Source organism: Ailuropoda melanoleuca, chromosome 1 (genome assembly GCF_002007445.2).
Source record: "Ailuropoda melanoleuca isolate Jingjing chromosome 1, ASM200744v2, whole genome shotgun sequence".
In the NCBI taxonomy this organism is placed as follows: domain Eukaryota; kingdom Metazoa; phylum Chordata; class Mammalia; order Carnivora; family Ursidae; genus Ailuropoda; species Ailuropoda melanoleuca.
In genome coordinates, this window is record NC_048218.1 from 198,337,877 (window position 1) to 198,352,654 (window position 14,778).

The 14,778-nt window shown below is 52.3% G+C and overlaps 1 protein-coding gene across 1 annotated transcript; it reads left to right on the plus strand.

The window, feature by feature from the left end:
• Positions 1-7: 7 nt before the first annotated feature.
• On the plus strand, positions 8-14,109 carry CLEC2L (C-type lectin domain family 2 member L; the record flags this gene model as incomplete). Its single annotated transcript, XM_019794088.2, has 5 exons — positions 8-113; positions 8,417-8,491; positions 10,753-10,919; positions 11,774-11,874; positions 13,746-14,109. Coding segments are annotated over 5 exons (561 nt in total), but the record flags the coding sequence as incomplete, so codon positions are not given.
• Positions 14,110-14,778: the final 669 nt, after the last annotated feature.

Sequence of the window (14,778 nt, forward strand, 5' to 3'; positions counted from 1 at the left end):
GGCGCCCAGGCCGCGCTCGCCCGCCGAAGCGGAGGGCCGCGGCCCCGAGGGGCTGCTGCGGCGATCGGGGTCGGGCTATGAGGGCAGCACCAGCTGGAAGGCGGCCTTGGAGGGTAAGCTCCGAGCGGCCCTCCATCCCCGGGCCCCGGGGAGCCGGAGAGCCGGGAGGCGGGTCAGAGTCACCTTGGCCAAGCTCCCAGGGGGGAGGGCGGGAGCGCAGGGAGGATTGATTTCAGGGCACTCAGATGCCACATGGTGGTGGGTGGGTGGGGGGGGAGGATGTAGCTAGGGACCACCGATAGTTACAGCCTTCACCCACCTAGGCAGCTAACTCACTCTTTGACCTTGGGAGCAGGTTTCGTGCTCTGAGCCCCAATCTCCTCCAGAAAGAAGGGGGACAGTTCCTGACCGGCCCTCATCTGATGGGCATGTTGAGAGGGTGGCTGAAATCTGTAGTAGTGGAAATGTTTTGGGCAAAGTGACAAAAGCTGTAGAGCCCAGAGATGGTACCCCTGCCCCGTGGGAAGTTGGGGTGGGGTGCTGGAGGTGAGGGGGCAACATAGGCAGGGGAGGTGTGGAGACTATGCCTCAGGCTCTTCCTTGCAAGGTCATGAGTGCCACCTACCCCTTCCAGTCAGATGGGCTCAGGGAGTGACCCCTGGCTAGCCAAGGGGGCAGTAACCAAGTGGAAAATAGATTTCAAGTTCATGAGTTCTTCTGGAAAACTTTGTGGCCCCTGATGATGTGTGGTGTGGGAGATGCTAGAATTGGCAGGGGAGAGGGCTGACCCTCTGGGCTTCTGGGTACCCCTGACATCCCCAGTCCAAAGGTTGAGAATCTGGTCAGTATTAACTAGGGGAGCCCAGAGTCTGGGTCACCCAACCTATAGGGACAGAGTATTAGAAAAGGAAGGCTTCCTGGAGTAGGTGACCTCTTAGGTGTGGAGAGAAGGCAGGGTGCACCAGGCTCAAGGAGTGCTGTGTTCAGGGGCCAGGTGGCCAGAACTAGCCTGTCCCTTGTGGCAAACTGAACTCTGGAGTACTGGAATGGGGGGGAGGGATGGGAAGAGATGAATCTGGAGGGCCCGGACTGTGAATGGCCACCCAGGCCTTGCCAAAGACTTTGGACTTTGTTCGGCAGGAGCTGTTGAGAGGGTTTAAGCATAGAGTGAGAGCATGGATTTGCCCTTGGAAGAGTGGCCATGTCAGTGAGGAAGGTGGGGTGTGGTCAGGGGCGAGACCTAGCCAGCACTTGCCAGGGCAGGTGCCTTGCCACGGAAGGAAATGTGGGGGCAGTAATGTCAGCGTTTGACCCAGGGGCTAGTGGGCCAGGGGTGTGGACTAACTCTTTGCTAACTCTGGAGGGAAGGGCGGTCTGACGCCTGGATGGTGATTTGGGACAAAGGAAGCAAAAATGTTGGATCATGGAGTCGAAGAGCCATCGCAGGCTGGGAAGAGTTGAGTCGAATAAAGGTGGACAAACCCCTCTCTCTGCTGGGCATTGTTGGATTTGCCTGTGATCCCCGGTTCCCTCCCGCCCAAGTTATTTCTTGAAGTTGCTCACTCCTTTTGCCTGTTTGTCTTCATTCATTCCTAAGTGTTCCTGCAGGGTCTGCCCTAACCTAACTCTAGCCCCCTGATGGTTAGGGTCACTTCAGGGATGATGTGGCCTCTTTCAATGCCTCTCTGGCTTGCTGGTTCCTATTTTACCTCCTGCCCCGACTTTGACTCATTCTGCTTCCTGCTCTCCACCGGGGCTGGGTGACCACCTGCAGTTAGGCTGAAGAAGGCAGGAAAATGGCCCAATGGGACACTGGCTCTTCCACCTCTGCAGAAGCTAGCTGATCTGTACTTCGTGCCTACTTGTGGCCCAGCCTTCCAGCCTTGTCTTGCCTGTCCTGGTGTGGCTCCTTACCAGGCCTGGGTCTGGGTCTCACGCCACCTCTGGTTCTCCCCATGGTATACCCAGAAGCAGCCCACCCTTGATGCCTGTGGTCCTCAGAGGCTCAGCAGCTGAGGCCTATGGACTTTTCTTTTTCTTTTTAAGTAGGCTCCATGCCCAGTGCAGAGCCCAACATGGAGCTCGAACTCACCACCCTGAGATCAAGGCCTGAGCTGAGATCAAGAGTTGGTCACTCAACTGACTAAGCCACCCAGGCACCCCTCCCCCACCTCCATGGATTTTTTTTCTACAGTTTTAGTGACTGGGGTCAGAGTTCAGGGTGTTCTCTCCCACCAGTGCTCTGAGGGTCTGCTAGGTGTTCCCTTGGTACCCCATCTCCTGTCCGAAGAGGGGAGCTTGGGGACCAGGACTGGTCTCTCCAGGGTGTCGCCGTGTGGGCAGAAAACACAGGACAGGGGCTGAGGCAGCTTGGGTAGGTACAAAGAACGGGAAGTCTAGAGTCAGGTAAACTCAAGCCACCATGGGCTGGCAGGTTTTCAAACTCATTTGAGTCTCAGTTTCCTTATCTACTAAGCTAGATAATGATTTCTGCCTCTCAGGGCCACACAGTGGGGTAGGCTGTGCAGGCAACTCCTCTTTCCAGCTCTCTGGACTTGACATCCTGCATCTGTGATGGGGAAGCTCAGTTGAAACCCTTGGACTGCTGGTCTACCTACCTTGAGTCGGCTCCCCACTCCAAGCTGAAGTCCATGTAATGAACTCAGTCGGCTGACACTGAGAAATGCCGGTGATGGGATGACGGGCTGGCAGGTCTGGGGACCAAGGGCTGTGCAGCCCTTGCTTAGCCAAGTACCTGTCTTGAGACAAGTGGGAGACTTTTGAATTTGACCAAGCTAAACACTCAGGGGGGCCTGTGCTCCTTTATTACCACTCGGTGGACATTTCTGAAGCACCTGCTGTGTGCTGGACCCCGTGCTGGGGGCTTTCAGGATGCTGTCCCATTTAATCCTCACACATACCCTTCAGGGGCTGGTGAGTGTTATATCTGTTCTGCAGATGAGGAAACAGACTTGGAGGGTCTAAGTGTCTTGCCCAAGGACACATGTTGGTTGCTAACGCATGTTTGCCACAAGGGCCCTCTGCCCTGAGAGTTCTTGTGTCCTCCCACTTGGACCCAGGATGTCAGGCTTCGTGAGGCTCATTGGACAGAACTGAATTGTGTTTGGGATGCGTGTAGCTCTCCTGCCTGTGCTCCTCAGACAACACTGTCACCTCCAGTTGGACATTTTTTTTCCCTCCTCATGGGTTAAGTGAAATGGAGAACTTCTTAAATTTAAACTGGGATTAGAGCTCAGGACTTCATGACTTTCCTCAGATGAACAACTAGCTTTATAAATAGAAAGCCAAACAGAAGTTCTCCTGATCAAGGCTTCTCTCCCGGTGGCCATTAACTTTTCCTTCCACCACCCTCCCCCAGCCTTGGGGAGGGGTTGGAAAAGATGACCCGGCACTTTGGGCTGGGTTCTAGAAAGACTGGGGGTGACTGGAGATGGGGATATTTCTGGCATCAGGGGTGGGGATGGGGAAGGGTGGCCTGGGGGTATGGCAGGGGACAGAGTGATTCTGCATATAGCCAGGCTATAGATTTTTCAGAGCTCACCGATCCTGAATTTTTAATGTTGAAAGTTTCTTGATTAGGCACCAACCCACAACTTCCTGATCAAAACCACACACATGCATTTAGCAAAACCTTTTAAAATTTAAAAATTACCAAACTCTACATTTGATAGTTTCAAAGAGTCAAGACTAAGCTCACCAGACTGTGGCTCTGACAACTCAGAGAGGTCAGCTGCAAGTCTCTTCTGGGCTCTGGGTGTGAGGGTGATGGGACATCTGTTTGGGTTGGGAGCCAGATTTTCAGCCACCCCTTCTAACATGAGGCTAAATCATATACATTTATAAACACAAGTAACTGCATCGTCCAAGTCTATTTATTGTGGACCATTGCAGAGAGGGAACGATTGTTGAGTTAGACACTTCTTATGGCTTGAATTGTATCTCCCCCTGCTCTCCCAAAGAGCTATGTTGAACAGTTGAACCACCAGCACCTCAGAATGGGACCTTAGTTGCAAATATGGTCATTGCAGGTGGTTAGTTAAGATAGGCGAGTACTGGAGTAGGTGGGCTCCTAATCCAATGGGACTGGTGTCCTTACAACACAACAGTCACATAAAGACAGAGACACCCAGGGAGAAGGTTGTGTGATGAAGAAGGCAGAGGCTGGAATGAGGAGACTGCAAGCCAGGGATGAGGAAGGTCACCAGCAAACCCTTGGAAGCCAGGAAAAAGCAAGCAAGGACTCCCCTTGCTTTCAGAGGGACTGTGGCCCTGCTGGCGCCTTGACTGGGGACTTCTGGTCTCCAGTAGTGTGAGATAATAAATTTCCGGTGTTGTAAGCTCTCTAGTTTGTGGCGTTTGCTACTGCAACCCTAGGAAACTAATACGACGTTGTTTTGGATCGTCCAGCCCCACAGCCCTCCTCTGTGAGGGCAGCAGTGAGCAACGAATCGAGACTCCCTAGAGTGTCCTTTTTCTGTCCATAGTGCTGCATCCAGAGCAGTTGTCCACAGGAAAGAATGAAGAGGCTCCTTGGTTCTGGTGACGTTGGAGAGGCATGCACAGATTCCCTGCCCCCAGACAGCACTGTATATCTGTGTGGCCTTTCCTACAAACTCAGCTGAGTTTAAGGCTGACTAAGGACACTGTCGTTCAGTGTAGCTCAATCCCTCTCAGGTTTTTGGGTAGCAGGGGGTGCTCTGTAACATGCAAGGCAATAGCTGAGCCCTACTGTAGGGAATCCAAAGGTGAGTAAAGCACAGCCCTTTCTCTAAAGGAGCCTGTGGGCTCGCCGCTGCCACCACCATCATCATCACCATCATCATCATCATCATGGCAATTGAGGACATTGAGCCAGAACTTGCCATTCCAGACACTGTGCTAAGCCCTGAACATTGGCTTCTCATAAAACTTTTTAAGAGGCAGTTACTACTATTCCTTCGTTTTAAAGATGAAGAAAATGAAGTAAAATAGAAGCGAAGTAACTTTGTCATGAAAAGTTACTAAATTATCTAAAAGAGTGGCCGAGCTGGGATTTGAACCTAGTGAATTGGCTTAAGATGCAATGCTCTTACCTTCAATGCACAAAGTGCTATGGTGCCAATGTGTATAGGCCTAGAGGGGTGCGGGGAGAAGGAGAGGAAGGACCCAGGCAGTGCACTTGCCACGGGTGCTCATCAGGCCGCTCAGGGGGGCCCAACGACAGGCTGCCATTGAGGACAACACAGCAGACACAGAGAGCCCAGCTCGCGAGGAAGGGCGTGAGGCTCTGCTCTTACTATGCCTGCAGCCACCTGCCTTTGGACTCCCGCTGACTTGCCAGCACAGATCCTGCTCATGGGAAGGATTTCAAAATGATGGCTGCACTTGCAGGTAAAGATGGCAGACTGAAGGCACACATTTTTCCTCTTTCCTTCCAGAAGCCCACTGATACGACAGTAAAGGGATTTTTTAAAAGCCACAAGGACAATAAGAACGGGAGAGAAGACAATAACAATAGAGTTGGGAGCTAGGGATCAACGATGAGAGGCAACTGCTTCCACTGGCCTGAGAAGGCTCAGAAAGCAGAGGAGGAACCTGAGTTACATGCAGGACCCCCAAAGTATGGAGATGGGGGGCACCAGTCATCACGGCAGTGAGTGAAGATAGAGCTGAAACAGGAGGGCTAGTTAAACATTTTAGAAAGGATTTAGTTGCCCAGATCCTCCTCCCAGCCCTGGCAGGAGCCAAAGGCTAAAAGGGAAGTACATCTGGGAGCAAGCAATTAAGAGGACATTTAGGTAATGAATGCATAGGATGGCCTCCCAGCCTCTCCTCCTGGTCAAGCATTCAGGAGGGAAACAGAAGAGCCTTCGCCAGGAACTCTGGCCTACCCAAGAGAAAAACCCCCAGGAGATTAGCACTCAGAGCACCTGGAGGACCAGCCCAGCCTGCTCACTCTGCTGGGACCCCACAGTAGATAAGCCCCTCCCTGGTCTTGGAGTCTCCAGGGGACTCTTTCTTCCTGCCTTAATCAGGAACAAATAACCAAGGATCTCCACACATCTGAGGAAACTCGATGACATGAAAACCAGAGACCAAAACAAATGAACAGAAAAAAAGCAATTTGGAGGAAAAAGAGACTATGTAGGGAGAAATAAGCTTTCTGCCCACCTCTCCTCTCCTCCTCCAAAAAACTATCAGTAATATCCTTGAAGAGATAAGAGAAAATATGGCCTAATCTTTAAAAAATATATATATATATATATTTATTCGGGAGGTGGGGCAGAGAGAGTCCCAAGCAGACTCTGTGTCCAGCACGAGTGCAGAGCCCAAGGCAGGCTGTATCCTATCACACCAAGATCAGGACCCGAGCCAAATCCAAGAGTCAGATGCTCAACCGACTGCCACCCAGGAGCTCCAATATGGTATCATTAAAAACAGGATGCTTTGAGAGGGAGTCTACTGAGAACAGTAGCAAACCACAACAAAACGAAAAACAACCCTGGAAATTAAAAATAATCGCAGCAATGGAAAATTCAGGCGAGAGTAGGAAGATAAAGTTGAGAAAAACCTTCCAGGAAATAGAGCAAAAAGACAAAAGATAGTGGGTAAGGGAGAAAAAAGGAAAGAAACTCAGAGGACCAATTTGAGTGGTCCAACATCTGAAAAATATGACCTCCAGAAAGTGGACAGAGATAGTGGGTGAGAAGAAACCATTGATGATATAATTAAAGAAAAATTTCCTGGAACCAAAGGACATGAGCTTCCAGATTGAATGGGCCCATTGATTGCCTATTCTAGTGAATGAAAATGGACCCAAATGAAGGCATGGCATGCATGATGAAATTTTAGAAGACTGTGTGATAAAGAAAAGATCCTAAAAGCTTCTGGGGGGTGGGGAGGGAGGGCGGAAAGCAAATGATATTAAAAAGATTGGATGAGAATGGCTCTGGAGCCATTTTTCAAGAGCAACACTGGAGCTAGAAGACAATTAAGTAATGCCTTCAGCATTCTGAAGGAGAATTCTTTCCAACCTGTAGTACTCAGGCCTCTGGGTTCACAACTCCAGGGCCAACATTCACTGCAGGACACAGTGTGAAGTTTTGCTGCTGGGGCTGTGCAGTGCGGTGGTCCTGCTCTGCCCTTTCTCAGGCCGCTCCACCAAAACAAGGGAGTAAACTAAGGAAAAGGATAACGTAGGATAGAAGGTGCAGGAGAGGCCGTACATGAGGGAGGCAGAGAGATCCTGAGGCTGCTGACAGAGGGAGATTCCAGGGTGGAGGTGACTTAGAGAGCAAAACCAGATTACAGCAGCCTGGAAGGTTCTGGGGGATGCTGCTTCAGGAACATTGTTATGGACTGGATGGATATTCATGTCCCCCCAAGTGTCAATCAACAGGTGAATAGAGAAACAACAACGACAAATATATATATATACACACACACACACACACACATATGTATATATATACATATAGTCATACAATGGAATATTATTCAGCCACAAAAAGGAATGACATTCTGATACATGGTACAACATGGATGAACCTTGAAAACATTAAGTGAAATAAGTCAGACACAAAAGGACAGATATTGTATGATTCCACTTACATGAAATCTCTAGAATAGGCAAGTTCATAGAGACAGAAAGTAGATTAGAGGTTGCCAGGGGCTGGGGGAGGTGGGAACTGGGAGTGAATGCTTAATCAGTACCGAGTTTCTGTCTGGGTGGTGAGAAAGTTTTGCAAGTAGACAGTGGGAATAGTTGCACAACATCCTGATTGGAATTAATGCCACTAACTGTGCACTTAAAAATGGTTAAAATGGCAAGTTCAATGTTATATCTATTTATGACGGTAAGAAAAACATAGATAGAGTCTACATCTAAGGTCTAAAAGGGTTCTTGCATTAAAAATAAAATAAACATTTTCGGTGATCACAAAAAATAAATAATTAAAAAGGGGGAAGGCAGAGAATGGGGGGAGGGGTTGTGAAGAGGGTGGAAGGTGTAGGGTGGGCAGGATTCCAGGAGTAGCAGCGGAGGAGAAGAGCTGTGGGGGCAAAGACCCAGCCCCGGGGGCTGTGAGGACGGGCTGGGTTATTTCAAGGAGTCCATGTGGCTGAAACCGGGAGCAGGTAGAGAAGCGGCAGGAGGTAAGAACTGGAAAGCTCTGGCTCCCAGAGGTGGCAAGTGCAGAGCCTGGAGGGGCTGTCGGTTTAGGCAGCGGGGTCATAGATTCACACCTGGGCTCCAGAAGAGCGGTTCTGAGACTTAACTAGAGTCATTTAGGACTTGTTAAAACTCCGGTGGCTGGGCCCAGGCCAGAGTTCCCTGGTATCAGGCCCTGGGGCTTGGTGGTGGGGCTTGGCGGTGGGGTGGGTGGCTGGGTATTGAACCGCTTCTTTCTCTCCTCAGACACCACCACACGTCTGCTGCTGGGGGCCATCGCCGTCCTTCTGTTCGCCATCCTGGTGGTTATGAGCATCTTGGGTGAGCATGGGTGTCCGAGCAGTGCATACACACCTTGTCAAAATCATGTCTAATTCAGTAAAGAAAGGTTCTGGACATATCACGTATTCCGTAGGGCCCAAAGCATAGAAAACAGAGTGCTGTTTCTAGGTGAGAGTTTAGCCTAAAAGAATATATTCAGACGATGACTCTCCATGTCCCCTTTACTAAGCCACACAGGGGGAGTGGCCAGGTGACTTCGGGACTGTTCTACACGCGCTGCGAGAACGCAGAGCCAACTCGAGGTGAGTTAGACAGGCACTGCTTCTTGGAGCAGACGGTTTTGGGGACAAGGACCTTTAAAGATCACATTCATTCATTTAACAAACATTTATGGAGCCCTGCTGTGTGTTACGCCCCCTAAATGCTGAGGGTAAAAAAAAAAAAAGGAAAAAAAGAAAGGATGAATATGACATCATCTCCCCTGCCCAGTGATGGAAGCATCACTGCGAGGGGGCTTCCCATGTGGGACCAAAAGGGAGAAAGGAATAAAAGGGAGGTAATCCTCTAAAGACAGGCAAAACACTATGACCAGGAGATTGGGCTGCTATTAATGGATTCAAGTCAAAGTGTGTGGTGGGTTCTGAAGGGTTTGCAAACTGATTTCAGGGCCTGTCTCTAATCTTTGAGAAGTACCGTAAGACCAGAGGTGGGCAGCTTGAAAGGGGAGAGAAGTCCAATGATAGTATTAGCTCCCACCAAACTCTCCCCTTTGGGCATGCATGACAATCAGGGGATTTGTGAGTGTTTACAAAAGAATATGGTGATCGCTAGTGCCAGCTTGGATTCATCTAGAATCATTACTACAAATTAAATTGGTTTCCTTTTGTCCTCGTGCTAGGTTGGGGAGGTCAGAGCAATGAGAAGACATAGCGTGTTGTGATTTTCGTAAAGCACAACAGAATCTCTTTGGAGGTCCTTGTGGAAAAGCAGTTGAAATGTGCCCACGCCTTGGTCAATACTCCCAGTGGTCCTACTTCTCACTGAGCAGATAGGCTGGAGTGTCAGTGACTTACTTGGTGTCGGTGTGGCTGTAGATCCCTCGTGGCTGGGGCACCACGAGCCTTTTCTTGGCTCTGTCCCCGTCTACATTTTAATCAATCGCTTGTATGAAAACAAACAAAAAGATGCTTATGGAATTTGTAGGTGACACAAGGATACTCAGGATGACAGATGACGGGTGCTTAATATGACAGGTGGGGAAAAATCAAGATTAAAATATACCTCTCAAAACTCAAATGAGCCAATGTGAATGAGATACAGGTGGAAGAAATAAAAATAAGATCCTCAGTTGGATTTAAAAGGTGATTGATACACGTTCTGGACACAGGGGAGACCTGGCTTGGAAACAGAGCACATGAAAACAGTCGAGGAGTATGTCCTGCCTGCCCAGGAAAGCCCACGTATGCACATACTCACTGATTCTTTTCCTGGAAGCAGTCTGTAGACTGGAAAGCCCGTAGCCACTGGAAGGAGTATGGCAATCACTGCTGCAGGGTGGGGCCACATCTCGTGTGTTCCAGTCTGTTCTGGGGGCAGCATTCTGGTGCCAGTGTGGACACACTGCAGGCAGGACGGAGAAGGGTGTGGACAGCATCCTCTGCAAGGAACTGTGGAAGAGGTGGTGTCTATTTAAACCTGGATGAGGGGAGGCTGGCTGGAGTCCTTCTTCAAGTAGGTGGGAGAAGATGGGCTGGGCTTCCTCTGGGTCACGCAGAGGCAGATCCGAGATCCGTAGGGCTAGGTCCCAGGAAGGCAGGCTGGGACTCAAACCTGAAAAGGAACTCGACAGCAGCTCAGCAATGGAAAGGCTGAACTGTTAGCTAATGAAGGCATGGCCAAGGAGATCAGGCCCACCGAGCCTGCTGATGGTTCCCACCCTGGCTGGAGAGCCGGACACGTGGCTTCCAGGTCCTTTCTAAATCTGTGTTTCTGGGCTTTCATGCCTCGGGGACTCTGGGAAGAGAGAGGAGCTCTTAACCCAGGGGCTAATCTGCTGTCACTTCTGTCACGCCCCTGCCAGCCTCCCCAGTTTTCCTTCCCTGTTTATTGGGTCACCAACCTTTTCCCTGCCGGGCACTGTGAGAGGGGTTCATGTGGGGAGACAGCCACCTGAGGCATCACCGGAGGGCACCAAAGTCAGGCAGGTGGAGGGAGCGCTGGGTCGCTGAGTGGGATTCTTTAGGCCTGAGTCGGGGCCCGGCCTGCTGTCAGGTGCTGAGTCCCCTCTGTCTCCCCTGCAGCTTCCAAGGGCTGTATCAAGTGTGAGGCGCCCTGCCCGGAGGACTGGCTGCTCTACGGAAGGAAATGCTACTTTTTTTCTGAGGAGCCAAGGGACTGGAACACAGGCCGACAGTACTGCCGTACTCACGAGGCCGCGCTGGCGGTGATTCAGAGCCAGAAGGAGCTGGTGAGCGCTGGGCGGGGGGGCGACCTGCGGGGAGAATCCCACTCCTGGGGTGTGGCGCCCCCCCCCCCCCGTGACCTGTTTCCAGAGCATGTGCAGCCTGGGGTGGGCTGGTGGGCCCTGTGGGGTCTGAGCCCGTTTCCGAGGGGCTTCTGTGTCCACTGCCGTGGTGAAGGCCAACGATTTCAATCCAAGGCTGGTTTGCTGAGCTCAACTCGGTATCACAGAGTGTGAGAACTACAAATTGTGAAAAAAGAACACACTGATACCTGCTCGTCCAAATCAGGGCATGAGCTCTCGCTGAACACCCACAACAGTGTTCTCAGTAGAAAAGTGAAGGAAACACAATGAATGAGTCTGTTGTCCGTTTTGGATTTTGAGGGTAACAGTGGTGTGGCAATCCAAAATAGCAGGTAATCGAATAATCACTTCTGTTTGTCTCTGATACACAGTAGAGTATCTCCCTGCTGCAGAGAGAGGCCCAGAAGTACGTGGGTAGGACAACCATACTGAATGTTATGATTTGTCCCAGATCATCCATCGAGTGAGCAATCCCAGGCTTCCTGCAGATCAGGGATGCTGACTGATGGGCTGGACCACTGAGCTAGGAGGACAAACCTTGTTCTAGGCTTCCTGGTCCAGCAGGCATGCTCCCAACTGCTGGGAGGGAGGTCAGCATGAGTGCGGGGCACTCTGTGACCCCAGCTCCTTACGGGGGTACGGGATGCAGTGAGGGACTCCCCCTTTCAGTGTCTGTATATCCCAGGAGCCAGTCTTCTCAGCTGAGGTTAGTTTTGGGATGTATGAACAGTCAGGAAACTGCAGATGACTCAGGTTTCCCTCTTTCCTTGATACAGGAGTTTATGTTCAAGTTCACACGGAGGGAGCCCTGGATTGGCCTGCGCAGAGTCGGGGACGAATTCCACTGGGTTAACGGCGACCCGTTTGACCCGGACACGTGAGCTGAGGCTTCATTTTCTGGCCACTGAACTTAGGCCTAGCTCTCCGGACACAACCTCCCGAGGGAGAACCACCGGGTTCTGTGCTAGCTAGAGCTCCTAACATCCAGGTTCAGCAGCATGTGACTGAGATAATGACAATGTAGATGGCTTGACCTCTCTCTCTCCCCTAATGTCCAGCCTGGTTTGGTGGCTCTACTGTATGTAGTCATTAGAGCTTCCGGCCTCGGAGCCCAGGCTCTTTCCATCTTGTGGCTCCCTGCCCAGGGAGCGACTCATCTGTGTGGCTCAGTGTGGCTCAGAGGAAGGGGAAGACAAGCCCTGGATGTCCCTCTGCATTGGCCAGAACTTAGCCACACGACCACAGCTGCCTGCAGGGGAGGGTGGGGATGGGGCCTCCATTCTGTGCAGCCATGTGTTGCCTAAACATTTCTTCTATGGAAGAAAGGGGCGGGCTCTGACCCTGGGTACCGTGAACACTCCCTTAGAGAAAACAGAGCCTGAGGGTGCTGGTGGTGTGTGCAGTGGTGGGATTGCTTGTGTGGCCCAAGTGGGGTGGACGTGAGAGTGTGCTGCTGTGGCAGGTGTGCAATACCAGGGCCTGGTTTGTGGGGTGCTAGTGGCAGGGGTCATGGGTGGTGGGGGTGGGAATGTCTGTGATAGTGGGGGTGGTGATAGTGAGTGTGTGGGGGGGTGCAGTCCAGGCTTAGGGGAGCACAGGGGAGGGCATACAGGGGAGTAAGAACCTCAGTTTCTAGTCCAGCCCCTAAGGCTCAAGGTTCAAATAGGCCCTGAGGACCCAGCTGGGGGCACAGCTGCTCACCTGATGATGATGATGGAGGAGGGTCTCCAAGGCAGGAGAGGTGGGAGGCACCCAAGACCCCCAGCCCTCTGCCATGGCCGGAAGCTGGTGATCAGCCACCTTACCCTTCGGGGTGGGCTTAATTAGGGCTTAGCCTCCAGGGGGTGAGCATCCCGTCGGCTCGTTCCCTCCTATGCCCTGGCTCCTGTGCCCTTCATTTTGCACCCTCTCTTTGTCCTCATTGTCCCTTCCATTTTTTCTCTTTCTTCTTCCTGCCTTCATTCCAGATCTATCCTTAGGGCTGCTGAGAAGTCTTGCATTTTCTGTTCCTCTCTCTCCTCTTCTGGAAGCCCCCTGCTCCCAGAACCTGGGAGAGCCCTGGAGGCTGGGGATCCCCAGCATGCCGACCATCTACCAACCGAAGGGCCATTAGGCCATGTTTCTCCGGCACTGAGGTGGTCCTGCCCAGCACTCCCTCGTGAGATCATTCTGGTGCCCTCTCTTGTGAGACCCCAGCTCCAGCCTTGGCAGGGGGCTCAGATCAGGGTGACCAAACGAGGTTAAGAAGAAATCTTGAAATTCAAAAGGAATGATTTTAGGTAGAAAGAACCCCTTCCCCCACATCTAGCGATGATATCAGTGAATTTGTGGGCAACTCAGCCTGGGCAGTAAATGCCGGGGTTCATCAGGTCCAGCCCCGTGGGGTAGTTTCATTCACTCCTCTCTGCCGGGCTCTTCCTGGGCTAGACGCTGAGTGCTGTAGGGGAGCCAAGATGAGAGACGCCCAGAGCGCACTGTGCAGGTGCTGACCACCTGGGGGACTGGCGGGGACAGACAGACACAGGCCTCCATGTCCCACGGTGCAGGCAGGCACAGGGAGGCTGGGCAGAGGGTGGTCCTGAGCTGGATTCTGGCTCCTGGGACAAGTGAGCTGCCTCTGGAAGGAAGTGGAAGCAGGATGGGAAAGTGCAGGGTGTGTTCGGGAGATGTCTGTGGGCATCCTCAGGGTGACTGGAGCCGTGGTGCACACAGTAGTAAGCACCTGTCTCTCTTGTCTTCTGGCCATAGATTCCCCATCTCAGGCCTGGGAGAGTGTGTCTTCGTGGAGCCCACCAGGCTGGTGTCAACGGAGTGTCTGATGACCCGGCCCTGGGTGTGCAGCAAGACGGCCTACACGTGAGGTGGGTCAGGCCAGAGGCGGCCCTCCAGCCAGGCTCCGAGACCGGCCTGCCCCAGGCTCCTCTCCAAGGCGAAGCAGTGAAGTGGGTGCCCTCTGCCCCCAGCCTCTGTTCCAGGTCCCACAGCCTTGGTTCCTGGTCTCATTGGCCCAGGCAGGTCCTGTGGCTCAGCAGTCAAATCCCACATGCTCAGTAGTGTAGGCATCCCCGAAACACACACACACACACACACACACACACACACACACACACACGTGCACACACACACGCATGCCCAGGCATGCACACAGTCCCTTCTCAAGTTCAGAGCCCACTCTTAGTCACCCCAAGTCCCACCCTGGCCCCGCGCTGCAACATGTCTCCCCCATGCGGCCCTGGTGCTCAGAGGCAGGGTGGCCGCCGCTGCAGATGGCATTACTGTCAGCACAATTGTTTCTCTCCTGGCTGCTGGGGAGGCAGGAGGGCGGGCTTCCCCACACGGGGCCCCCTACGTCCACCCTCTCTGCCTTGCCCGGGGCTCTCAGGCAGGCCCCTGCTGTGGCTGTGGTGCTGTTGTGCGGGTCACTGGTGGAATAAAGAGATGACTGGCGTCCAGAGAAATCGGCTGCCATTTGTTCCAGGGTCATGGCTTGGGGGGGAGCAGAGGGACACATCTCTGGGTGCCTGTCTGTGGGGAGCCACCACCCAGGTGCCCTTGATTAGTGTGGCAGGTGGCAGCGTGTAGGAACCGAGGACAAAAACACATTCTGTGGCCTCAGGGCACCACTGAATTTGGCTGGGCTACCGAGTTATTCTTCGATGTCTGAAAGGGTGTGTTCCATCTGGTTCCTTCATTACTATTCAACTCGATATGACAAACGTTTATTCACATCACACCAACCACGTGCCAGACACCATGCCAGGCGTGGGGATCAACAGCTTTA